At 39.5% G+C, this 26962-nt stretch overlaps 2 protein-coding genes across 4 annotated transcripts in view; one reads left to right on the top strand and one right to left on the bottom strand.

Annotated features, from left to right (window-relative positions):
- The first annotated feature begins 305 nt into the window (after positions 1-305).
- On the top strand, positions 306-13395 carry ZNF518B (zinc finger protein 518B). 2 transcript variants are annotated; one of them, XM_087737530.1, is made up of 2 exons: positions 306-431; positions 7236-13395. In XM_087737530.1, the coding sequence occupies exon 2, from the start codon at positions 7444-7446 to the stop codon at positions 10690-10692; it is 3249 nt and encodes a 1082-aa protein (XP_087593656.1). In that variant the 5' UTR covers positions 306-431; positions 7236-7443; the 3' UTR covers positions 10693-13395. The 2 variants fall into 2 exon arrangements, with proteins under 2 accessions (XP_087593656.1, XP_087593657.1); XM_087737531.1 differs by lacking the exon at positions 306-431 and adding an exon at positions 530-597.
- Positions 13396-14451: 1056 nt separating this feature from the next.
- CLNK (cytokine dependent hematopoietic cell linker) overlaps positions 14452-26962 on the bottom strand; it is a 60576-nt gene continuing 48065 nt past the window's right edge. For both annotated transcript variants that reach the window (XM_087737533.1, XM_087737532.1), the window contains 6 exons: positions 25814-25889; positions 24591-24631; positions 21761-21894; positions 21302-21379; positions 21016-21171; positions 14452-14613 (listed from right to left, as the gene is read on the bottom strand). In XM_087737533.1, the coding sequence (XP_087593659.1) occupies positions 14467-14613; positions 21016-21171; positions 21302-21379; positions 21761-21894; positions 24591-24631; positions 25814-25889 (632 nt within the window). In that variant the 3' untranslated portion in view covers positions 14452-14466. The remainder of the gene's footprint in view (positions 14614-21015; positions 21172-21301; positions 21380-21760; positions 21895-24590; positions 24632-25813; positions 25890-26962) is intronic.

A 26962-nucleotide genomic window follows, 5' to 3' on the forward strand; every position in this document is an offset into this window, starting at 1 on the left:
CTCGGCCTGTTGTCCTGTCAGAGCCCTTGAGGGACGGCCTGCCGGCCGCAACCCGGCGCCGCGCCTTTTTCTAGACCCTCGCCTGCCATCTTGCAGGTGCTTCAACACCAGCCTCGCCTCTTCCCCCACGGCTCGCGCTGCGTCCCGCGGGCGGCACCGGGGCCCCCACGGGTGACGGGGCCCCGCGCGGGTGCGGGCCCCGCGGCCCGAGGCGCCACCCCAGCGCCGGGGCCCGCCGCGCGCCTGCGCCGCCGCTGGGGCGCCTCAGTAGAGCTCTACACGGCGCCGCCGGCGGGAGCGGCGGTGCGGCGCTGGCCAATGGGGCGGCGCGGCGCCGCAGCTGCTGCTGAGGTCAGTTCCGTCACCGCGGCGGGCCGTGCTGAGGCGGCGGCGGCGGCGGCGGCGGCGGCGGGGGTCTCGCCCTCGCTCTCGTAAGTACCTCAGGGCGGAGCGGGGGGGTGGGAGCTGCGCGGCGGGGAGGATGAGGCTCGGCGCGGCGTTTCTTGTGCGTCTGGAGACAAGGGGAGCGGTGGCGGCTGGCGGGGTCTGCCCCTGAGGGCGGCAGCCCTTTTTTCTTCTCGGCCTCCTCCGAGCCAGGTAAGGCTCCCCACCTTCGGCCTGTGCCAGCCGGCTCAGCGCCGCCGCCGTCGGCTGCTCGCCGCCGCCCTGCCCGCCTCCCTGCCCGGACCGGGGGGGCCGGGGGTCCCAGCGGTGAGCGCGGGCTGCGGCCCGGCGGCCCGCGCGGTGCTGCCCCCTGCGGGCCGGCGGCGGCACTGCGCGGCGGCGCGGGAGGAGCCGCCTTCCCGGCGGCGGCGGCGGGCGGAGGTCGGTGCGGCCTGCAGAGGGTCCGCCACCCGCCCGGCCGCCTTCGCCCGGGCAGCGGCGGGGCTCGGCCTCCGGAGACGGGCCCTGAGCGAGGGAGGCCTCCCTTCCCCGGAGAAGCGGCAGCACTTGTGCGTGGATGGGCTGGATGCCCAAGAAAATGGGATTTTTTGGTGTTGGCTGGCGGGTGCTGCTGTCTCGTGGACGCCATCAGGCTGCGTTAGACTCGACTGGACTGTAAAGCTGTTGTCCCCAGGTTTGTCATCGTGGTCTTCCTGAAGAAAAGAAGCTTTCGGGTTAGTAACTGTGTTACTGAGCAAAATGGAACATCCTGTATTTTGTATGTAAATTGTGTTCTTTAGAGAACTGTTATTTAGAGAGTTATGTTTGGGCATAAGATTCGCTTAATTAAATCCTACATTAAATTTTGTTGCAAGAGAATCTGTCATAAAAAAGTTTTACATTGGATTTTATCGTTTACTTAGGATAATTCAGACATATAAAATGACTTGGATTTCTTCCAGTGTTATCATAGACGTAGCCGAAGTGTCCCAAAATATATGTTTAATAAAAAAAAGTCTGTTTCATTATTAAGAAGACTAATGGTGTTTTACAGGATTTTGCTGGCATCCTGTTCTGCATTGTTACTACAGTAAATGGTTACAGTCAAGGCCCTTTTCTTGCACATACAGATAGTATGTGGCTAATTTTAGCAGGAATTAAATCTGTAGAAATGAATTTTAGCGTCTACACGAGTGTTTTGAGAACTGGGCATGGAGGGATATGTACTTTTAATGGGACTTTCCCCCCTCCTCTCCCATTTTCTTCAGTGCTGTGCTTCCTTGCTTTATTGCTTACAGGCCGTAAAGCTTAGAGTAAGGTAATGCTAAATACTAGTCAGTATGCTTTGGATATACAGGGAGATTTTGAAAATGGTTGTAAATTGTGTGAAATAACAAAATGTGCAGCATAAATTCAAAAGTTGATCATACATGTAACGATAAACAACTGTATAAACATCTCTGAGCACTCTCTAAAATACTGGTTTTGATACAGTAGTTATTTGAGAATGCCTTACTTAGCTTATTGCAAGAAGACCACCAAGCAATTGAATGATACGTCAGAAATGTGTATCTTTTAGATACAAATAAAGGTAGGCCTCAGTCCTAGAGCCACAGAGAAGCAGACCTCCATTTCAGTAAAATACTGTATAGTTCATATATGTACCTGACTTCTTACAATGCCAATAAATGTCAATAAATTGGACAATTTTTCACCTGTGTATTCTAAAAATAGTGATTTACTTTTACTCGGTATTTTACATAACTTTATATCATAAGTAGTAAAAATTTTGAATGTAATTAATTTTTTTCTGTAGAGTGAAATAACTGTATGTTTTGTAATAAAAGTAAGCGCTGAAAACCTGGTGCATGGTCTTTGCTCTTCGTAATTCTCTGCATTGACATTCCTTATTCATGTTGATGGAAAAACTTCATGTGAATTTCAGATACAAAAAGTGTTATGACTGTGTGATTAGCTGTTATTGTGAAACAGAATGTCTTTTTAAGAAGAAATAATTGTAGATGAAATTTTTTTGGTGTATTTGAATGGTTTGTTTTTAATACAAAATCAGTTCCTTTTATTTATTACAATATGTTACACTTGAGTGAAGCACTTTGGATCTCTCCCCGTCATTAGGCCTAAAATTAATGACTGATAATTGCAGCTGTGTAGTGGGATCAGCAGAACAGCTAACTCTGCTTAACAAGAGATAGTCAATCAATGTTAAATGGATACTATATGGCATATATATAATTGTAAAATACAGACAAGGTAATTTTAAGCTTGCACAGAGATTTAAGTTTTTCACAGAGCCTCAGATTTTACACACTGTATCTTCCTGATACAGTGATGCACAGTGTCTTCCAATTCTGTTTAAACTTTTCTCTTAGGAGATGACTTATATGGGCTTTTCACTACCAAAGCAGGCCTTGATTGTTGGATGCAGTCTGTGAACTTGGTGTGTTAGAGGTGTGCGGTTTGCTAAAGTAAGGTCTTATTTGATCACACATGATAAATGCATGCTGCTCGTCACACCCATTTCATTGATAGCAGTGTGTAATTTGAGATAAAAAAGGAAACTAAAACACTGGAAAATAAATATTTTTCTTTGAAATGATGAACAAAGTATTAATGTATTTGAAGTAAATGGAAATTTCAGGAGTATAGAATAATGGGAAGACACTGGCAATTCCTGTCTGACAGTGGCCACATCAGTGGTTTGTAATCTACTTCAGTGCAAAAAACCTTGTACTGGATGAATTTGGCATAGTCAGGCTGCAGAGGATGTTTCTTCCTATTTTTCTTGTTTTTAACCTTTATGTAAATGTGATACCACCTGTTAGGAATGCCTTTTGACTCCTGCAGATCTACTGATCTATGTGTCTTGAGCAGCAAGGTTCAAGATATGCTAGTGTTGTGTGAAAGGTGGAAGTATTTCCTTTTATTAGTGCACCACTTTTTAATGTCACTCGATTGCAGGTGTTTGGTAGAAGGGGTGAATGAGAAAGTTTGGTTTATCTTCCTTCTGTTGTCCTTTTCCCCTGTGCCTCTGACTTTTTGCTTCCAATTTTTTTCAGAACTACTAGGGCCTCTAAATTTTTTGAATTTCTCCTAATTCGCCTACCTTATTGTATTTCAAAGTATTTTCACAAACTTTTTCTGGATCCATTCCTGTAAAGACAGTGACTGGAATTGATCTTAACACTCCTAGTACCTCTTACTCCATTCTTCATCTATCCTGTTCTTGGGTTTGTCATTCAGACTCCATGTAGACTTTCAGGTCTTCCTTTAATGGTATCTTTGGATTGGTCTGTGTGCTCTGCATTTGATTGTAACTTGAAAAATGGAGTATGTATCTTTTAATTAAATCTTCTGAAGCATATCTCTGCTAACCCTTTAAATATCAAAACAAATCTTCAGGGGAATTCTTCCCCCCCCCCCCCCCCCCCTTTTATAGAGTGAATGGATGGTGGATTGCACCACCTCTCTGTGTACATTGATGGTCTCATTTTTCTGAAGTAACCAGAAAAAGCAAATAGTTTTTTTTAATACAAGAATGAAATTACAATGTACTTTTGGGCTTGTTTTATCCAAAATAATGATAAATGGAACTGTTTGCATTAAAACTTTTGTTAACTACTCAGCGTTCAGGTAAGATTGGTGAAAGTGGAGGAGTGGTGTCACTTCAGCATCACCTGGTTATTCAGTTCTTTTTCACCTTGTACTGGGTCTGGCTGGGATGGAGTTAAATTTCTTGATAGCAGCCTGTACCATGCTGTGTCTTGGATCCGTGGCTGAAACAGTGTTGATAACACACCAGTGTTTTGCCTGTTGCTGAAGAGTGTTTGCACAACGTCAGGGTATTGTTTTACCCCTGTCTCTGCCTCTGCTGCAGTGAGTAGGCATGGGGTGGGCAGGAGACTGGGATGGCATGCTGCTGGGACAGTGACCAGAATTGGTCAAGGGGATAGTCTGTACCATGTAACATCATGCTCAGCAATGAAAACTGGAAGTAGAGAAAGAAGGAAGGGGGGGTTGGCTTCCAAGGTGGCTGTTGCTCGGAGACTGGCCAGGCATGGGTCTACTTGTGGAAGCTGGTGAATGATTTCCTTTGCATCACCTGCCCATCTCTTTCCTTCACCGATTAAACTGCCTTTGTCCTGACCCATAAGCTTTGCTCTTTTTCTCCAGTTCACTCCCCTTCCTACTCAGGGAGGGGTGGGGAGCCAGTGAGTGGCTGTGTGGCTGCTTGGCTGCTGGCTAGGGTCAACCCACCGCACATCTGAAATGCAGTTGCAGTAACTCCAACAACATTTGAAACCTGGATTCTAGGAACATGCTATTTGTCACAGGTCTGAATGAAAGCTTGGTTTTGGGGTTATATACCTATTTGTTTTCACTTTTATATATAAAGCTATTTGAGTTAGGAAAGTTTAGAAGGATTACTAGGCTGTTCTTTGAATTCCCTCTGTAAAATTTTTCTACTGTCCTCTTGGACTGAGCAACCCAGATCTGTCTGGTAAATTGAAGCATTCTTAAAGTGTTTGACAGTGGTTTTTGTACTTTCCTGCTCTTTAAAAGTGGTGGATCCTTTTTCATGTTGTCCCGTAAAGTGAAGCTTACAGTGTTAAAGGATATAGGATAACTCTCCATGTCTTTTAATACTGTTTTTTTGTGGTCCAGGATGTTGATGGCATAAAGTGCTCTATGCTTATCTTTTGATCAGTTCATATGGAGTGCAGTTTCAGTATCAATGGATAGCTGTTAACAGCAAAAAAAGGCAGATATTGATCTAACTTCACCCTTTCCTTTCTAATGCAATTTTAGTGCTTTCTTAAAGCTGTATAGAAATCTTCAAAACATCTTTGGTCTGGATCTTGAGCTTATCAAGATCTCTTACTATCTTTCTCCTGAAATAAAACAGTGGATGTCCTGAACATAGGCCTACCATCACACTTGTGTGTCAACAAGATTAATCTTCAGTCTAAGAAGTGATATTACCAGGGGAAGAATGGTCCATCTCAGATTACCAGAAACATTTGTTTTTCTTTCCTCTTCAGAATCTAGATAACAGAGGGCATAATGTTACCAACATTAGAATTGCTTAAAAAAAAAAATCTTCAGATCATGATACAGTAGTCATATATACTTTTCCTCTGTCCTGGGAGGCTGCCATTGATTTGTTTTTCACACCGGGATATAGAGGTTTTTCACATAGGGATGTACAGCTGTCTGCATTGCAATGAGATGAGATTACTGCAGTCCTAAAAACTACCTGTGGAGGAGTTTTACAGGTGTGCAGCCATCCATCTGCTAAAGAGTGAAAAGCCCTTTATTTTGTCCCTAACCAGTTTTCTAACTTATTTTTACTGTTGTTTGAGGTTACATCAGCATACTTGCTCTTTGCAGACCCCCATCTTTAGGGCAGCATTCCTGTAGCAGTTAGGGATATTGGCAGATGGAGCACAGGGACATGCAAGAAAAACTTTCTGGATCAGATGCTCACTCCTATACATTGTGGAGATGTACCATAGTGTAAAGTTTTCCTCATTCATGTAGGATTATTCTAATATGATGCTACTTAGGTGATCTCAGTGCTGTGCTTTTTGACCCCAAATCAGGCCCTGCTCTCTGTAGATAGACTTGGAGAGTAACTGGATTTCAGAAGCAGAAGCCTTCTGTAGGATGTATTGAGATCTAGAGGAATCTAGAAATAACCTCATGAAATAGGGTCTATATATGAATGCAGATCTGTGCAACAGTGTGTCTGTAAGTAAGAATGTTTGAATAAGAAAGATGTTGAGTAGATTTTACTTGTTTCTGTTAGCTTTGGACTTAATATTGTTTTATGTTTGTCTCGAAAGGCTAATTTAGTTGTTTATTTTCCAAATAACAGTGGTCTCAGACTTGGCAAAAGCTTAAAGGCTGAGCTCTTGCTCATGTCAAATATAGAAAAGAGACAGTAAGAGTGCTGAAACCTGGGGCCAAATATGCTGCACAAGTTCATGTGGTGGTTTTACACTGGCATTACTGTTCTCCCTCTGCTTTCTGTTGCATTGTTTGTTTTGCTTGATTGACACATTCTGTATTATCGGGGTGGAGTGAATAATTCATATGTTTGACCACATATATAGAAATGATTACGTTGTGATATTAGTAGAAGTGAAAGTAATTGATTTTGCAGCCGCAGATTGTTTTGACTCATTACTTTGAGAACATGTGAAGTATAAATCGCACCTTGTTATGAATTAGTGTTCAAGACTGTTTGGATCTGAAACATTGGCACTGATCAGAAAACTTCTTTCTGTACTTCAGGAATTTCCATGTTAACTTAAAAATCCTTGTATTTAAAACAACTCATAGTTGCATGTTTCTAGTAACCATTGTAGTCACTCTCCTTTTTCCTGCTGGGACTCACAAATGAGTGGCACCTGCAGTGTTTCATAATATCTTTTCCTGAGTTAAGGGCTGTATATGAACTGAAATCATTCTGCTGCTCAGTTCTGTTACAGAGTGTCTGTCTTCTTAGGCTTATAAATACATTTCTTAAATATAAAATTCTTCATGATGTGGAAGAAATAGCATGAACTCTTTAGGTTTTGATGCCTAGCAGATACTTTTATGAATTTATGAATATCTTGAATAAGAGCAAATGTTAAAGGATTATTTGATTGGGTATGTTTTGCTTAGAGGTAATGGTTTTATATGCAGAATACAATCAGTGGTATATTAACAGTAGACTTGCACTCTGTAATTCAGCTGTAGTCCACTAATAGTTCAATTATTAGTTCATCATATTTCAACGATCAGTGACTTGTAACTGACTTAATCTTCTGCTTTTTATTCTTCAGTGCTGCAAGTTGATTGAATAAAATTAAGAACATGGAATATAATATGGATCCAGTTCCTTGAGCACCGTTTCTTCCAAAGTGTATATTCTGCAGATTGTTGGCCTGAGTGATTGATTGATAAGCAGCATACACAAGACTAATATCAAGAAAACATTCCATCTGCTGCTGCTGTGTTTGACAAAACTGGTGCAGACTTACGTCTTCTGAAATGCAGTTGAAAAAAATGAGGGAAATTTTACCAAGATTGTACCCTGGCCAAGTTAATGATAAAAATAGTTCCTTAACTACATCCCCAAAGCAATCTTCTGAGGATAAAACAAATCCATCAAAAGGGGATGATGACCAAAACTGCTGTTACCAAGGGACTGAGGCTGAGGATAATAAGTTGTCACTGATAAGCTGTATAAAATGCAGAAGTGTTCAGAAAACTTCAATGCAAGATGTAGAAAAGCATAAGAAGCTTGGGTGGACTGAAGACAAAAATTTCATCTGCAAGAAGTGCAGTCATATTGCACCACCAGCTTTCCATTTTGTTCCTGAGGGTGCCAATGCTGTAGGCTTTGAAAAACATGAAAAAAAATCCCCGAGTAAAACCCAGAAAACATTTAAAGTTAAAAACTTTTTGCCAGGTAAATACTACTGTGATAAATGTAGATTTTCAACAAAGGATCCTTTGCAGTATAAAAAGCATGTAGGTCAACATGAAGAAATTAAATTTATTTGTTCCCATTGTAGTTACGTATCTTACACCAAAGGAGAATTCCAGAGACATTTGGTGAAACACACTGGAACTTTTCCGTATCAGTGTGAATACTGTGAATACGGTGCTGTTAGACATGACTATATAGTAAAACATACGAGAAGAGTACATGAAACACCCACGAAACGGCTGTCAAATACTGTCATAAACCATAAGCAAAAGAAGCCGAGTCAAAGCACTTTATTTGAAAAGCAGAAATACAATAAAATTCCTTTTCAGAATGAACTTTCAAATTCATCTTCAAATATGGTTTGTGAGATTCCAGATAAAGTAACTAAAACAGTCTGTTCATCTCACAATGTAGAATGTAGCGTAAACACAGCATCAGTCCAGGATAAAACAATATTTGAGCCATCTGAAATAAGCGTATGTGAGAATCAGAGTGTGGAAGTTGAGGTTTATTCTCCAAAAACAGAGCCTTTACAACCTGGGATGCCTTTAACAGTAATTGCACCATCTGAACTTGTAGTTCCTTCTAACTGTTTAGCTCAGATAGTAGAGATTAAAATAGTGAATGGAGCACAACAGCTGGTTCTTAAACTAATTCCTATGAAAGAAGCAACGTACAAACCTGTGAGTGGTGCTGAAGAGGAACTTGAGAATCAAGGTACAGAACGATCTGCAGAAGGAAAAAAACAATCTTCTGTATCTCAAAATGAGTTACTAACCATGGAAGTGAATGTAGACAAATTATCCAGTGTTAGTAACCAGCTTAATTTGGATAGTACATATGACAAGAATTCTGAATGTCTTTGTTTTTCTGATTCTCAACTCTCAGACTGTAACTCTGTATCCATACAGAGGGAAGATGCATCGAAATTGTGCTTTCATTTGGTGAAAGGTATTGATGTCCATTCAGGTGTTATAGAACTTTGTTCTCCATCTCTGGTGATGAATAGCACGGAAAAAAAAAGTGATCTTAAATCCTCAAGGTGGGAAGTAGATGGAAAAAATAACTTGCATTATGACTTGTATTGTTATGAAGAAGGTGTGGATATACCCCCTCCAAAATATGCTGCTATTTCTGAAGAGAAAAGTTCCAAGAACATTTCAGTAGAGGCTGCTCAGGAGGGCAAAAATGCCTCTTCTTCTGCAGTCCTTAAACAAAAAGATACTTTGCCTCTAAAGAGGGATGACAAAAAATGTAGGAGTCTGCCAGTCAGCTCTACAGAAACACATTTAGCTGGTAAGGGTTTTGATAAAAAATCCGTTACGTCTTCTGAAACAGGAAAAAACTTCCATGTCACTAAAACTCCACCTTGTGAGGATGTGACTTTTGGCTTTAGCAAAGTGAAGAGAGCTGAAACCATAAGTCAAAAGAACAATCTTCTTCTGGAATCATTAGAACTACAGAAGATGGAAAATAAAGGCAACCCTTCTGAGGGACCTGTTATTTCGTCTGTATTTTCTCTTAGCTCTGGGGCTGAAAATGTTCCAGAGGGTGTCAGATGGGATAACACAACATGCAATAAGAAGTCAGCAACGTTGCTGTGTAGAAAGATTGCTCAGCTCATGTCTGCTGCTGAATCTAACATGAAATCCATGCCTTTGAGATGTCAGGCTTCTAGTAAGAAGGTGCTTTTCCCCCAAGAAAATTCAGCAAGCTGTGAGAGAGTTGTTCCTGCCACTGAGGTGGAACAGTCTGTGTCTTTGCCTCAAGTACATGGTGGAAGCAGTGTGATTAGTAGCGAAGAAGACAGTAAAGATCAGTTGCTTACATTTGCAAGAACATCTAAAAGCAGGGTGACTAAAAATTCCCACGTTGCTACTCCAGTGTTTATCCCCAAAGGGACAATGTTGAGAGTGCTGAATGCTACTAGCAGTCAAAAATCAAATGGAATAGAAAACAGAAGTGAAACATCAGCTCTGTCTATGTATTGCAATGAAATGTTTCTCCCTCGCCCGGTTCCTGTCAGTGTTTCTGAGACACTTAGCAGTAATTTGCCATGTTTGCCTAATCAGAGTGAACCGAATGCTCCGTCCCGAGGTGTATCACTCAGGCAAAGACCAAAGCGAGAGGCAAGTGTTAAAAATAATAGCAAACAAACTGGTGTACTGTTTCAGAAAAGCAGTGATGTGAGTAAGCAAAGCAAACCCTACTCAAAAAGTCAGCTGGGTCCCAAAAATAAGGTGAAACAAGCAAGTTTCAGGGAACTTCCTAAGAGGAAAACAAGAACTCAGTCGGAAACCAGTTCAAGTTCTGACATGTCGTATCTGTTGACAGCAAGGCGTCTTCGGCTTGTCCCTCTGAGAATGAATCAGTTGATAAAATGCCCTCGTCGTAACCAGCCAGTTGTGGTACTAAACCATCCTGATGTTGACTCGCCAGAGATAATTAACGTCATGAAGACTATCAACAAGTATAAAGGTCAAGTCCTGAAAGTAGTTCTGTCAGAACGGACAAGTAGTTGTCTTGGTGTCAAACGTTATCGAAAGCGTCTTACTCTTCAAAATGTTGAGACAGGAAACCAAGCAAAAAAGCAGAGTATGCTAAAAATGAAACTAAAAAAGACCCATAAAAACAACTACCAGGTGGTGGAAGCTTCACCAGCTGAAACACTTCAGTGTATGTTTAAGTGTTGGTTTTGTGGAAGAGTATATATGGACCAAGAAGAATGGATAAGTCATGGACAGAGGCACTTAATAGAGGCAACCAAGGGTTGGGATGTTCTTTCTTTTCCAGCAAAAAAGCATTAATTGAGAGACTGGGGGGCATTCCCCTCTTATTTTTTAATGAGTGCCACTAACTTGCTCGGAAAGTAAGATTGAAATAACTGCTACATTTTGCCAAAAGGCCTCTACTGTTAGCAAAGTGGGAGAGGAGAGCAGAGTTCTAGAGATACAGAGAAGCTGAAAGTGAGGATTCAGCACTACTTTGCACTCTCATGTTTGAAATTTGTATTGGAGATCAACTCCATCTGTTCCATAGGAGAAATTTGACAAAGATTTGCTATGCAAGCATCTTTCTAGTTACCGTTCTCTGTGCTAGGATATGGTGCTGTAACTGGTTTGTGCTAGGTCTGTATGGATTAATATCTTAGACAATGAGATCTTTGTAAATTTAACAGGGTTTAGTTTGCTTTATTACAGCATGGTGTTTCAGAGATTGAGCATACGTGTACCGAAAAAGCACCTTTGATCCTCTGCGGGCAGCAAGTGTATATCCTAGGTTTTAGTGGCAAATTAAGCACCACGCATAAAAAGTAAAACTTAAATGCAAGTACTCTGTTTCAGTGAAACAAAAAAACTTCTGCTGACTTCAGAGGAGATACAAGGTTGTAAATGAAGAATCTGTGGGATTAGAGGTACTCCCACTAGGTCAGATAGCACTAAAACGTTTAATTTTGTTTAGTACTTAGTCTTTACCTATCCTGTATTGCATAGATGTGAGAAAGAGAGCAGAACACTGTCAGCTTTCTGTACCATCTTTGTTCTGAGCAGGCAGAGCCAGAGATGTCATCAGGCTTGGACCAATAGCAGAGAGAAGTTTTTCTCTATCTGGTCTCAAGGCTGCTCTGAAATCTAAGGAAGTAATAGCCAAACGTAAACCCTCTACCACCATGTGTGTGTGTAGCCTGATAGAAACACATTTGCAGAATTGGGCATTTGGTTAGAACTCTAGTCGGTGTGTTAACACTTATTTACAGGGGGAACTTGCTGAAGATGAAGACTTTTCAAAATGAAAAACCATGTTGCACAGCTTTTACATTGACAGTGTTGAACTAGATTTTCAGTGCAATCTTTCATCCTTTGTAATCTTAAGAATTTAGATGTTAGAATATATTTTTTGTAGTTCTCAATTCATACAAGCATGTGCCTAGTTACATATGTATGTCTAACGTGTATGTACTGACTTCAGTGCAGTGTAAACATTGCTCAGTTGCTTAAACACTTTCCTAAATCAGGGCCAAATGTCAAGTTTTTAGTGAAGAGGAGGGATGGATGATACTGAAGTCTAATGTTTCTGTACATGAACAACAGATGTTTTTCTTCATCGTGTCGATTTTAAATCATTTTAAAATCATACAGAACGAACTATATTGAAGCACATACAATTAAAATCACTTCTTACATTTTTACAGATAAGAAAATCAATACTGACTCTAATGCTGGATGTGTGTTATATGTTTGAACTGGGACTACTCTTGGAAAAACTGGTAGTTCCTAACTCTTTTCACTGTTGGTGCATTTTTGTAAGCAGTTTAGGCTGGGAATATTTTTTTATATACTCCAGCAGATTATACATTGTTTTGATAAAGTATGTATTGTATCTGTATTGAAATGTAAATATTTTAAAACTACATCTGACTGAGGCTTATTTTCAAAACCAGTTAAAACATTGCTTTCCAGTCATTTTGCAATACAGTGTTAAAATCCTTCATATAGTTGGTGCTTTATGTCAGATCTTTTTCATCGTATACACATGGAAAGTTTTTGTATCATTTGTATCAGACTAACCTGTTCCACAGAACAAACTTCCTTTTGTCTGTTTTGTCAATAATAATTAAATGACAGTTCTCATTTTGTATTCAAATGGAATTATATTTTTTTAGGTGGGTACACTAGAGGGTTTTTTCACTTCATATACTTTGATGCCAAACCTAACAGTACTATTTGCATTTTCGATTGTGAAAATAGTTCCCATTTTAGAATTCTGGCATATCGCATATAATAAATATTGAAATTGTTAACATAAGAAAACACATGGTTAAAATTCCTCTTTTTTTTTTTTTTTTTTAAACTCCTTCAGTCCAGGTTGCTGTTTGAATTAACTTTGTTTCTGTAGAAGCTAAATAAATAGTTTTGAATTTGCTTCATAAGAGTTGTCACTGGCAAAATTAGAACATTCCGCATAAAAGCTGTACTGGGTGGGGTGGGGAAGTGTTGCTGCTCAGCATTATAAACTCTAGGTGGTTTAAGTATGCTACTAATGCTTGTCTTTTGAAAGGAAGTTTACTGTTGTAGTGAACATCTGCAAAGCTTTGTATGTCACCACCATAATCTGCTATCGAAAAGCTGTGTGTTTTTTATGGGTTTAATTTAGAAAATATTTATTTTTGTTTGTTTTAACATGAAAACCTTTTGTAAGTTAAATTGTGTGGTGGCTATGAAACTCTTAAAGCAGATTACGTCATGCCTCTTTTCCTTTTTATGAGCTCTGCCAAACTAGCAGCTTCTGGTTTGTTAATTTTCATTCTTCTTATTAGATAATGTCATGTCAGAATAATTTCCTTCAAGTTTAACAGTCTCAGTGGTTTGAGAGAAATAATTACAATGAATGTTCTCTTGCATTTTGATGCAGCATTGAGAAATAAAAAGGCTGCAAGGAAATAACGACCAACTGCTAAATTTTTTTAGAGCTAGTTTGTGCCACTACGTACTACATCATAAATTGGGTTGGAATGTCTTGTTTTGGGCTTGAATGTTTTTATTCTTCTTGTTCCTATTCTGTAAGGATAAAGTAATTGAGGTTGCTTTTTTGGTATATTCCAATTACCTAGTCAAGCTTCTGAGTGTGCTTAGAAGGGAAGATTATGGATGCTTTGCAGAAAAATACTGGTTTGCCTTTCATATTTATAATCAATTCAGTTAAGCCTTCCAAAACAGAAATTGTGTGAATAAATATTCCCATATTTTTTGCTGGAAAAATATCACCTTCGTGTCATCTTTGATACATACTGGAACATGTTTTCTTGCTGAGTTTGAGGCACGTCTACTGTTCCTACTGATGATTTTTTATCTCTATATTTGCACATGGTATGAATTCAAAGGGACTGTTTACATAATGGTCCTACTATGTAAATGATCGAAGGCTCAGATATGGAATACAAGTATCTGCTACTTAAGCTAAAGAATAAGTGTTAGTTAAGTAATAGAATTTACATCATTAAAGCTAGCTTTATAATCTGCTCCAATACCTATGAGCACCAGCTGACACCCGCTGACTTCGGTGGCTGCTGAGCACAGCTTGCTATTGTGCAAACACATATACAGACCAAATGAAATTGTTAAACAGTGAATAGTCAGATAAATAGCATTTCGCATGTATTTTTAAAAGCAAGATTTTTTTTTATATGACTGTAGTATGCTTTATTAGGTTTTGCTGCTAACTGAGCTTCAGTGACATTTAGGTAAGCAAGATTGAGTTTGTTTTCTTCTTGTGTTAAAAGGTACAGTGCAAGATAAGCAAATTGCTCAATCATCATCAAGATATCAGGAGTCAGTCTCTCAACACTTTTCTGTGAATTAATACAATGGCATATACTTTACCTCTATCCTCAAAGTTAAGAACAAATTACAAGAATCAAAAAATGGAGTAGATCTGCATTCTCAGTTGGAAAGAAGTTTTTTTAGTGGCTCATTTAGAATGCTTCATAATATTATGGGGAGCTCCTCACTCAAAGGCTAATCTGATTTTTGAGACATTTAAATAATTGTTCTATTTACATCTATACAAACAAATCGGTGTCGTTAAGGCAGAAAACATCTTTTCTGTGACTTGAATGGATACGTAAGGTAGCATTGTTCTCTCTGGATTCCTGATTTATCCTTTCCGTCAATTAGCGTGATGGGAACATATCTGTAGAAGTCAATGATTTCTTTCACAGAATTAAATTTCTGGGGGGAAAAAGAAAAATTGTAATCAGTGACTGAAAATGGAATTGCCACATGTTTTTGTCCATAACATGAAAAGACTTGCAAATGACAGTATTAGAAATAGGCAATATTTTGCATAGAATTATGATTAGATTAGATTAGATGGAAGCTATCATAAAAGGAAAAGCACCAGAATGTAATCCTTTTAATTGCTTTGTGTCTCTGTCTTGTGTAGGAGAAAGCAGCTGGCTGCTTAGGGTAAAAGGGGAGCATGTCTAAGCCCTGAGAATGTAGTATCACCTGTAAAAGTTTGTGATGGTAGATAGGATGATAGATTTTGAAAAGATGAAGCAACTATAAATCATTACTAACTTTCCCCTGTCAAAAGTTACACTTAATGAGCAGTACGTATACTTTATACTGCAAGTTTCTTTGTGCCTTTTTAAATGTACTTTTTTCCCCCCATTGGGTTTACTGAGAAAATTGCTATAAAATCCCTTTAAAGTATGGAACAAGAAGGTTCTCAGCAGGCTTTTAGTCTTGTTCTCTGGTGTTCAAAACAATGACATCTTCCAAGCCCGTTCCTAAAATAATAAAGGTGTGGTTCGAGATTCCTGAACTGATCAAGCAGCAATGGAAATCTATCCAAGGTATTTATCCTCATCTGTCCTGGTGGGAGTCTCTTAATCCTACCATTCTGATGGTTAGCAGTCCTTCAGTTTAAATAGTTCTCCCTGTGTGTAACTTGTAAGCTCTCGTCATACCACTAAGCTGGCATCACTCCAGTGTTTCTCCTCTTCAGCTATTCTTTGGTCTCATTGGTATTAAATCACTAGAACTGTACACAGTAATGCAAGCTTACTGTGACATTGATACTTATCCTGTATCTGTATTATATCGCATTTACTGTAAGCATGGGTATTCATTGTATATGTGATGCTATCTCATGGTAGTCTCTGTCATCTCCACCTGATCCACACCTTGTTCATAACAAGAGAATCCGATTAAATCTGTGATTTGGTGTAATGGTTCCTGTGTTATTTTAAGATGAAAATTCTTTGATCTCAAAACCAGTGTGCTATTTTTTTTAAAGTCTTGTTTCTATATTTTTTACTTGTATACATTTGTTCCACTTTGCTGTTTTGTCTTTGCCTTATGTTCAAGATCACCATTGCTACTAGAAATCTAGGCACAACCGTGGTTTGTATTTCATGCCATACCAAAGTAATCCTAACTTTTTTATTCTCAATTTACCCTTTATCAGCACTGGTTCTTTTTCTGTTTTCTAATGTTTTTTGTTGTTTGGAAAGCTAAAAAGTCTTACTGTAATTGTTCATATTCTTTGGAAATTTAACTTGGCTTATGTCACATTATTCATCATTGTACCTCTAAGCTGTAGCTCTTTGGTAATGAAGGAAGAATCTCTCAGCTGTTACTTAGATCTTTTTTCCATATTTTATTTCATCCTGTACTCTTATTTGAGTTAGTGAGATTTAAATCATTAACCTCTGAGTCTCTTCCTGGCTGCTAGAACATGAAGTTGACTTAGACATCATACTGATGAGCACTGATGGTTCAGAACTTTACGTCCTTGGCCCTTTTAATGGAAACCCACACTTTGTTAGGCATAAAGACGCCTAAAGACATAAAGATGAAGAAAATTGAATACTTCAGAAATGTTCATTTCCCTTCACTGTTTGAAGAGACTCAAACAGATCTCTGCTGTCTCGGGAATGTCCTATCTGCTGGTTTCCAGACTGTTCTGGGGAGATAGGAATAGGGTCTCAAGGATTGCTCGTGAAAGGTGTAGTTTTGAATTGTATTGGGGTGGTGGTAGGACTCTGGATTACATGTCGCACATCCTGAATGAGAACAGTTCATCCTTGAACTGTCATTTAAGCTGTGGACAAGATGTTTACCTTGTAAACATGTCTCAGTTGAAAGTATTAGCATCCCCTGACAGATGTTCACTGTCCCCATTTTCCTGGTGGTAACTTCTGACATACCCCTGTCAGTGGAAGACATTGTGGAAGTGCTCCCTCATCTGCTTTAAAGAGTCAGGCCAGTTTAATGGCTGATGAAGGTAGTTGGAGCTAATCTATTTGACTCACTTTGAAATGAACTGAGTTGAATTGATGTGACCTGTATGACCAATGGTTTGAAAATGAAAGGTAGCTGCAAATAGTGATAGGGAGTAGTGACGATGGAGAAAACATCTGTGGCCAGAACAGCGAGATCCAGAGATACACATTGGGCTGTGCTCTGAGTTTCTGTGTAAAATGGGCACTGAGCTGAAGAGGAGCCTACGTCTGTCTTTCATTTTTAGTTATTGCATTGTGAGTTGAGCCTGATGCTGCAGACATGCTAAAAATGTGTATTTTGTGTGTGGCAGATCTAGTTTTGCAAAGGCAAGAAGAAAAATACTTGTGTCATCATCAGTTTTAAATGTGAGCAAGGTTTTGATTTCTTTATCTTCAAAAGAACTGTGCACATGAAAAGAAGCAGCATTACAGGTATCTCTGGATCTTTCAATATTGAAAACTGACTGGAGTGGGGGAAGGCAACAGCCAAGTAAAGGGTGCTCAGGACAGCAGTTTTGAATATAAATGTATAAATTCCACATACGTCCCATTTGGGGATCTGATCTTTATAGCTTTATGTGATTTGGACTTTAGCGACCTCAGTATAATATATGAAATGTGTATGTAGATGTGAACATCTGTGGCTAAATTGCTAGCAAAAGATATAGCTCTACTAACAGTGTTTGTGGTTTTTTTCCTCTGCTTGTATTTGTTATATTCCAGCTTGATACTAATTTAGCTCCATGGGACTTCAGTTACGTGCTGTTGATCACCACCACATTGACACAGAAGTAACAATTTTTTAAAATAAACAGAAATGTGATGATCAATGCTTCCCCCCCGCCCCTTACGGCCTTCAAAGGCTATATGAGAGCTAATGATGCACTCATGAAATTTGTATTAAATACGTAAAAAGAAAATGGTTAATCAAAAATATTTTTGATCATACAAAGTGCTAACACCTCATAAACTGTGTATGAAAAATCAAGAGTTGTAATCAGATAGGGAAAACTTTGAATAATTATGTGTAAGAAAAACCAATTTTTTAATGGATGGAAATAGACTACTCCAAAAGTGAAAACATGCTGCAGAAAATCAGTAAGATTGAACCTTTGAATAAAATGAACAACTGGGGAGAAATGTAATGGGTCTGCACCTGTTTGTTGTTGTTGAGGTTGCCTTCTCTTTAGCAGGTGAAGAAGGCATATTCAGCTAATCTAGATAAAGCAGCTGGTCTGTCTGCATTGCATACTGCAAAATGTGGTCTAACAAAGGACTTCCCTGTGGAGGGACAACGCAGAGCACTCTGGAAAGTATTTTAACAGGCATTGGAAAATTATAGGCAGCAATTTTGCTGTAATTCACAGCCTTACAAATTGTTTTCACCCTCCTGAGATAAAAACCTTAAGTGAGCTGCAGAAGTTGAGATGACGGTTTTCAAGACAGAGCATTTTTGGGGAATCCTTTCAGACTGCCTGAGATGGAAGCAGCTCTGCTGAGCAAGGTTGGTGCCATCGATTGTTCATTATTGCACATGTGCTCTGTGCCCAGTCCAGTGTTAATTTTCTTTTCATGTCTGCTGCTGAGAATAATGCATAGGAGTGGGAGGCTGTCATTTCTGTGGCTCCCTGGTACTACATGTAGCTGACTAGCAAAACAATTCTGAAATTTTTCTGTTGTAGTTGATCTATGGGAGGATTTCTGAATTTAAGAGAAACAATACTCAAAAAAGAAGGCTTAAGGTAACGTCATGCTTAGAGATTTGGCCTGGTAGAGCTAAGTCTTAGATACACCGTTGGTTATTAACTAGGTGCTTGAAATCCTTATTCTGGAATTGTAACTTTCCAATTTGACCGTTGTCTATCCAGACCCACTGTTTAAGATGCGTGATTTCAGTGCCCAAGTTGGAACATACAACGCAGTAATATATTTTGGTATTTCCTGAGATGGCAGGGATTGCGTTCTCCTTCCTTTTAGTTCAGTAAAAATTGTTCACGTATTGTTCAGGTAATTTTCTAGTTGCCTTAATTGTTAAATCTGTTAAAATGATGAAAATTTAGTTTAATGTCTTTATTCTCTAGTGTACCATACACATACTACATTATCCTGTAGCGTACCGTATTTCAGTTCCATTCCTTTTTTTTAGTCAGTCATCGTTTCTGATCTGAGCCTTTTTTTATCAGGGCCATTACAGGAAGACTAAACAATGTAAAAACAACAGAAAACTAAACTTGCTTTCTCCTAAATCATACTAAAACTTCAGGAAATTATCTGGGAGGTTCAGGTCAGAACATTGTCTGTGTGTTACAGAAGACTGATGGTTCCCTACTGCAATGCCAGGGCGATGGTACCTGCAGTACAGTTCTCGATTTGTTCTACCCTTCTGCTTCCCAAACTGCTGCAGTGTGCTTGAACAATGAAGGGGTTTTTTTTCCTCGTTATTAAGCCAGTGTTCCTGAAGAACAACTTGCCAGTAAACCTTGCCCCTCATCTCTGAAAGGTCATGAATCCTATCCCATGTTTTCTAATAAGAATCCAAATGTAAATCTTGGACCTGCCAAATTCATCAAGTTAGCTTGGGTCAGTTTTGATTTCAGTATTTTTTAAGTCTATCTATAGAAAAGATAAGTTTTGATTATTAACATGCATGAAAAGGACATAATTGAAGATTCAGCTAGAAAGGCTTTGCTGCTTCACCTTAGTTGGATTTCTGTCTGTTGTTTACATAGCCAATAACCCTCACAGGAGTTTGTTGCTTTGCTTTTTTGCATGCAGCGCATCTTTCTGATGCTGAATTTCATGCTCAGCTGAGCATTCTTTAAGTTTCCTTTAATTTTTTTGGCGAGTATCGCATCTTTTTAGAGATTACTGTTTCAGTTTTAACTTTTTTTTTTTTTCCTTCTGTGGAAGACGTGCTGATACAGTATTTGTTATTTAACTATATAGGTAGAATAAGAATTAGACTCTTATCATGAATATGACACTACAGGCTGGGGGAGGAGTGGCTGGAGAGCTGCCCGGCGGAAAAGGACCTGGGGGTGTTGGTTGACAGCCGCCTGAACATGAGCCAGCAGTGTGCTCAGGTGGCCAAGAGGGCCAATGGCATCCTGGCCTGTATCAGGAATAGTGTGGCCAGCAGGACCAGGGAGGTGATAGTGCCCCTGTACTCGGCACTGGTGAGGCCCCACCTCGAGTACTGTGTTCAGTTTTGGGCCCCTCACTACAACAAGGACATTGAGGTGCCGAAGCGTGTCCAGAGAAGGGCAACGAAGCTGGTGAAGGGTCTGGAGCACATGTTTTATGAGGAGCGGCTGAGGGAGCTGGGGTTGTTTAGCCTGGAGAAGAGGAGGCTGAGGGGAGACCTTATTGCTCTCTACAACTACCTGAAAGGAGGTTGTAGTGAGGTGGGGGTCGGTCTCTTCTCCCTAGTAACGAGTGATAGAACGAGAGGAAACGGCCTCAAGCTGCGCCAGGGGAGGTTTAGGTTGGATATTAGGAAAAACTTCTTCACCGAGAGGGTGGTCAAGCACTGGAACAGGCTGCCCAGGGAAGTGGTTGAGTCTCCATCCCTGGAGGTATTTAAAGAACGGATAGATACGGTGCTTGAAGACATGGTATAGATGGACTTGGCAGTGATAGGTTGACGGTTGGACTCGATGATCTTAAGGGTCTTTTCCAACCTTGACGATTCTATGATTCTATGATTGAATTTAATTATGTAAAAAAGCATTGTTAATCTAAAGGGATTTTCTAACTGAAATTTACCATATCTGAAAGACTGATTGGTGGGGACCCACATGATTTAATTGCTTCTGAATATCCATGACAACTTTTGTTCTATTTCCTCATTTTTTTAAAAAGATACTGATTCCCCTTTTGCTATATGAAAGACAGACAATAAGAGACATTATGCAGCAATAACAGCAACAGGCCATGCTGGCAGATATGTGGACTTGTATATATTTGAACATATCTGCTTATATTATAACAAGTTAAAAAATATGCTAAAATAATACGTATACCTGGAAAGGGAGGACTTTTCTTTCCCCTTTACTTTGCAGGTGTTAATTAGAGCAGGTGAAAGTATTATAAGTACTTCGGAAATTTTCACATCGATTTAAATCTGAATGTGGGCATGGTATGTAAAATCCAGTTTTAAATTGTTATCTCGAAGTTGCTTGAAACTTTGAGACATACTTGAAATACAAGAATTGGAAAAGAAACTGTAATGAAACATCAAGTTTGTTATGTGGGAGAGTTTATAACTAATCTTTAGTATTGAGAACTTCTGAAGTGCGACATAAAAGTGATAGACAATGACATTAGATGGGATTTTACTTACATCATCTCCTCTGAGCCCTGTTCCCAGTGCGTATTGTTGGCTCTCTTCCAGAAAACGTACTTTAATGTTGTATACTTTTCTTCCGTAATAGACAACCAAAACGTATGGTTCGGCATTTGATTTCTTTGAACAATCCCTAACCAAGAATGTCTCATCCTGTACGACACGGATTTAAATTATGGATTGTATGGTTAGTTCACAAAAAACCTTGTAAGCTGTCATGGACAGTTTACAGACATTTTCTCCAAGAGTTTACACCCCAGGTTTCAAGGTAAATTGTACTTACAGTGTTTTCCTGTAACAGTGCCTTCTCTGCTTCATGGCGATTATATTCTCCAATGTACCATTCATATTTGTTTAAATCCTTAATTTTAAGATAGTATAATCAGTGTATAGAAATTAACCACAGCTGGCAGAAGCAAAAGCCAGTGAAAATAGATTATATCTAATCTGCATTTAGGGCAAATTTAGCACAGTTTGTAAAAATAATTGTAATGCATGTGTATTGAGAAGTCCTGTTAGGGAATCTGAATCAAATTAGACACGTAAATTCTTATCTGTGGTTTCAGGAACTCACGTGGGACTGCTTTCAGGGGTGCTGAATACCCACAGCTTTTAGACCATTTAACTTCTTGGCGAAAAGTTTTCGGTAAACAGCAGTTCTTACGGGGCGTGTGTGCGCGCCCTATAGTGATAATCCTGTTTTCTAAGAACCTGTCTCCTTATGAAGTGAAGCGTTCTTTACCTTTTCAGTGGGTTGGGTAAGAGATTGCATTTCCTGTTTTACAAGTGAATGTTTGGATTTGTTTTTGCATGCTGTGTACGGCGTAGGAGATGGCGACCTCTTCACTGACAAATTCTCTACATTTAACGTGGACCCTGTAAAAGTAAATTCAGAAGGAAAAAAGTTGTATTTTTTTAAACTTAAGTTATAGTTTCATTTTACCCTATCAGTTTTACTTAGTAAGTCTGAGAATAGCATTTAGAGTTTAGAAATACAGTATTGTGATATTAACCTTTAAAATTTAGAGCTGTTGGTTATGAGTGGTCTTGTGCTAATGCAGCACCAGTGATTTCAGGTTCGTGCCCCAAGAGATTTAACACATTAGTTTCCTGATGTTTTTTTATTGACTTCACTCTGCCAGGTTCTTGCGTACATGAACATAGCAAAATATTAAATATAAACTATTAATAAAATAGCAAATGCTAAACAAAATAATACATATGGGACAAGTGTAACGGTTCATTCTGTTCTACTTTCACCTTTGGAGCCCCTTGTATTTGTGCTGGATCAGAGCTGCTGTTATATTGGATCATATGAAAGCCCCTTATTATCTCATTGCCAGCTAGCACTGCTTCCACCAAGCTGTTGAAACCTTAAAGGATTCAGAGGTTCTGCCATGCCGATGAATTTCAGTCTGCTCTGTGACTTTGGGTCGCCCAGGCAAGCAGCTCTGGTGCTGGCATGATCCAAACATGGACTTGGAAGGAAATTGTAGGATAGCAGGGGAAAGGCCACTTGTTTGTTCTGTCCCTGTTGTTTCATGAGGGCAAGGAATTTACAGAGGAAAAAGGAGATTGTGCCGTCCCAGGGAGCCTGAATGACCTAGAGCGGCAGTAGGGATGGTAGGAAGCCTCTGAAGCGGAGATGGGTGTGGGGCACCTAGGAAAAAGACTGAGAGACTGCTGAGAACAGCAGGAAACACAGCGCTAGATGAGCTTTGTGGATTCTGTAACAACAGATTTTAAGTAGGTATCTAGAGGAGAGTAGGTGGAATTGCACCCCCAGCACAAGAAGGATGTTAATAACCAGAAGTGGCTCAGTGGAAGGCCACCATCAGAATCAGGGAGCTGGAGCCTGTGAAACAAAGCTGGGGGGAGGTGGGCTTGTTCAGCCTGGCAATGACCGAAGTTAAGCTCACTCCTACTTTATCGGAACAAATAATATAGTCCATACATTCTTCCTGGTGTTATTTGCTTTTACCATAAATTCACATTATGCAACTCATAGGTTCTTGGTACAGCTTAGGGGTTTTGATACAAAAGGGCATTTGCAGAGGCAGTTTAAGGAAAATACAAAAGTATAGTAAATGTAGTCAAGGACAGTAGGAAGTTACCAGCATGCATGATTCCTATAGCTCCTTGGTCCCCAAAGCCCCCGGGTCACCCAAGGTATGAACTCTCTTTTTAAGGAACAGAGATACAGCATGAGCTAACTTGGCTGGTGCGTTTTAATGACATTCAAAAAACTAAAAAGACCAAGGTCATGTTATTTATATGTACTCCATCTAAGCTATAGATACACGTCTTTATCAATGAATCTGTTTATGAAAGACAAATACATCAGAGAGTTTCCTTTATAGCATCTTTAGTATGCATTTCTGCAAAAAGAAATCATATTTACACAACAGAATGATAAGTGTTTTCTTTTGCTTACACAGTTCTTATCATGAAGTTTGGCTAATAAAGGGATTCTGCTTTTCAAAAGTTTGTAAGTAGATGCTGGGGTGTTTTTCTGTCTCTTGGGTTTATGGAAATACTTTTAAAAGCAAGTGTAACTATATTGAAAGATAGGGAAGAGCCATAGAAATTTTGGGTTAAATATTAATGAGGTTGTATTTTTCTAAAAGAAATTTGGTAGAGGGGTTGGTGGACAACACATACAATATGATATGAGAGCAAAAAGCTAATACAGCTTTTAGCAGTGTTTGTAGAAGTATCGTCTTCAAGATCAGGGAGACAGTATACGTATGAATCAAGTGATACTGCTCCTGTGTGTTGCATTCAGTTCTGGGAATCTTAAAGAAATCCAGGGAAAATGAGCAGAGGGACATTGCCACGGTTCCTGGGCAAGCCGTACCACAGGCTGTTTCTTGGCAGGGCATCCCACCAATTTTAATGTTGGCTTCCAGTACGTTCCCTTAGGTAAAACCACAGAGTCCAGGGGATGTGTGTCCAGGGATTTCCAACCATAATAATTTGACAGACCTGGCTGACAATGGCACCTACAAGTCCTTCCCTCTAGGAATCTAGGATAACTCTAAAGCAATTTCATCAAAGATGGGTGTATTTGTTTACACAAAGGCATTAAACCTTAGTAGCTGCTCTATAATGTCCTGAACATCTGTAGCTTCCATTTAGCCAGGCTGATTGCATCTCAGCCTGGAAAAGCAGGCTCTTGTGCTCACAGCATGCTCTTTCTCCATGGGTGTCTCTTTGTATGCCCAGTTTGTCTTCTCTTCCTCTCCCCATTGTCCTTCAGTGGGGTGTCCAAATCCCATTCCTTTTCTGGGTGTGGGGGTCTGCAGTGGATTAACATTATAGGCTGGGCATTTCTTAGCTTGAACCAGGCATGGGGTATAGCCAAGCAAGTAACTCTCTGCTTGGTTCTTCACTGCTATTCACTGCGCCATTGTTTTACTTGTTTTCTGCTTGCTTTCTTTAACAATCCCTTTGCACTAACTCAGTGCATTGAAAACCCCAGTGCAGACATACCCACATGGAAACACAAATCTGTTTCTTATTCTTATTTATCCCCGTCTGGTTTAGTTTTCAAAGCAATCTCTGGTTCTTACCTGAGCTGCAAATGCTTTTAGAGCTCTGCATGTATTGAAGGCTAGGAGAAAGCAATGAATTAAAGTAATGTTATAAAAATATTTCTGTTAGTGGCAAGTATTTAAGTAAGAGTCAAATTAGAGAGCAATGCATAGCTGCGCCTCCCCAGAATACCGCTTCCCCCCTCTGCAGATTGCAGCTTTGGGCCTTCCTGGGTTTCAGGCTGTAATTTGGTATTTAGCATCTTTTGACAGATTTCTCTTCCATTAATTTCACCAGCCGTTTTTTGAAGTTATATGAATTTTTACTGTCCACAAGAGACTTTGGCAAGAGGTTCACATTTTAACTGCATGTGTAGTGAAGCACAATTTGCTTTTGTTCATTTTGAGCCCGTTCCCTGCTAATTTCACCTGATGTTCCCAGCCCTTCTGTAGGAAGACCCAGGGCGAAGTTGTTCCCTGTCCTTTCTGATTTTCTAGACCGCTGCTGAGTACCCAGCTGGTATTTGTTGTGCTATTAATGAGAACAGTTACACTGGGAAGAGCACCAACCAAATAACTTCACATAACAGAGCCACTGGTACCACACAAGAAAAACCAAAATACTAGGGGTCTCAAATACTGTCACATTTACTCCAGACAATAATTTTACCTTGGAGAAATGCCATCATCGTAAACAAAGCTAGATGAGAGATCCAGTATTTGTCTAGGAAAGATGTGAAATCATTCATATATTTCCTATACTTTATCCTACACTTTGGTTTTTGTTGAGTACTTCAGGAGGATATAGATTTTAAAACACATTTAGAAAAAAAAGATTTGTTAGAAAAAAATAAGAGTAACTGTGGCAGATTTCTATGGAAGAATAACTGGCCTTTGGAAGGCCAAGTATGTATTCTTTTATATAAAAATAGAAAATAAGGAGGAAAGGAAATGCTGAGACTGGAGATGGCAGAGCTCCGTTATACGGTATATTTAACACCCTATCACAGACAGTGAGGCAGAAAAGTAACACAGTAGGATGCTATTAAAGATAAAAATGGAATGTGCAATTAGAATAGCTTGAAAGCAATTCCCAAAGACGGTTATTGTTATGCGTCAGGGCAAAACATAATATATCACTACATGACATCAGAAAGTGATATCATCTTGCTTTTATTGCATAGTGAAGTATAATTTTCTAGGGCAGAATGTTTAGTCCTTGAAGCATCCGGTACAAGCTCATGAAATTCTTATATTCCTACCTGGCTTCAGGATGATGCTTTGGTTTATACTGTTGTGCTTGAAAAGGTATTTCAGGTTTCTTCCCCAAATCTGTAGCTGTTAATAAAAAGAATAATAACTTACTGTTTCCTCTTATGTGTAACTTTGACAGCATCTACCAACTACTGTGAAATAAATTAACTTAATTAAATTCATATATGAGGGGAGGCAGTTCAATAGAAAAAGTGAATAGGCTACTATCAGTCTGGCTTAAATGAGTCCGCTAACAATTCCAGTGGGAAACATTTATACTAGTACTGAATCTTACATGGTAAACCATACAGGTTTTGCTGATGCCAAATATGGCTTAACATAATGGTAAATAATGCAGAATGCTGTACTAGAAGCATACAGAGGGTTCTTAAATCCTTTTTATAGGACAGGATAGATAAGCATTGAATGTATTAATGCAGTCAATACTATTTCTAGCTGAAGATCAGGAAACTGTACCTTAATCTGCAAAAGGAACTGCCAGAGGAAAGTAGGAACTCATTAACACAGAGGTGTAAACAGCACAAAAATCATGTAGTCTGTATCTGTCTTCAAAGTATTTCAGAGTAACATTTTTTTTTTTCATGGACACACACACAGCCAGTGGCTTAAGCTGTTTTTTCCGAGCTGTATGTACATCTAAAGAATTGACCTGTTTTTAAAACTTTTTTTTTAAAAAAAGCCCCACTTTTTGTAGCTTTAAAAACCTAAAGCTTTTCAAACTCTTTCAAAATTCTCACCCTCAAATTATGGGAGAGGTGTGAGATGGAGAGAGGGGAGATATTCTCTGTGTAGATGCAGTCTTTTCAGGATATCCTTCCCTCAGTTTTTTAGGCTGCAACACTCTTATTTTCCCCAGGACCTTAAGACTTTGATTTGCTTAGAACAAGTGTGATACCCTGGTTCCCCAAATAGCTGCAGTTAATGCCAAATTAAATTCCCTTTTTTTCCACTACATCTTCTGCAACTGTTGAGGTCACTCTAAATCTCTCTGTTCTCAGCAGACATATACCTGGGGGTGTCTCTTACTCATTTAAATATAGAGCCAGACAGCCTGATGCTACAGAGCAGGATAGATGGCAGGGTCCTGTACTGACTACTTCAGCTGGAGTTTTAATGATAGAATATTTTGTTCTTGG

Source organism: Nipponia nippon, unplaced genomic scaffold, assembly GCF_047370975.1.
Source record: "Nipponia nippon isolate SJK-2023a ecotype South Korea unplaced genomic scaffold, ASM4737097v1 scaffold_6, whole genome shotgun sequence".
In the NCBI taxonomy this organism is placed as follows: Eukaryota; Metazoa; Chordata; class Aves; order Pelecaniformes; family Threskiornithidae; genus Nipponia; species Nipponia nippon.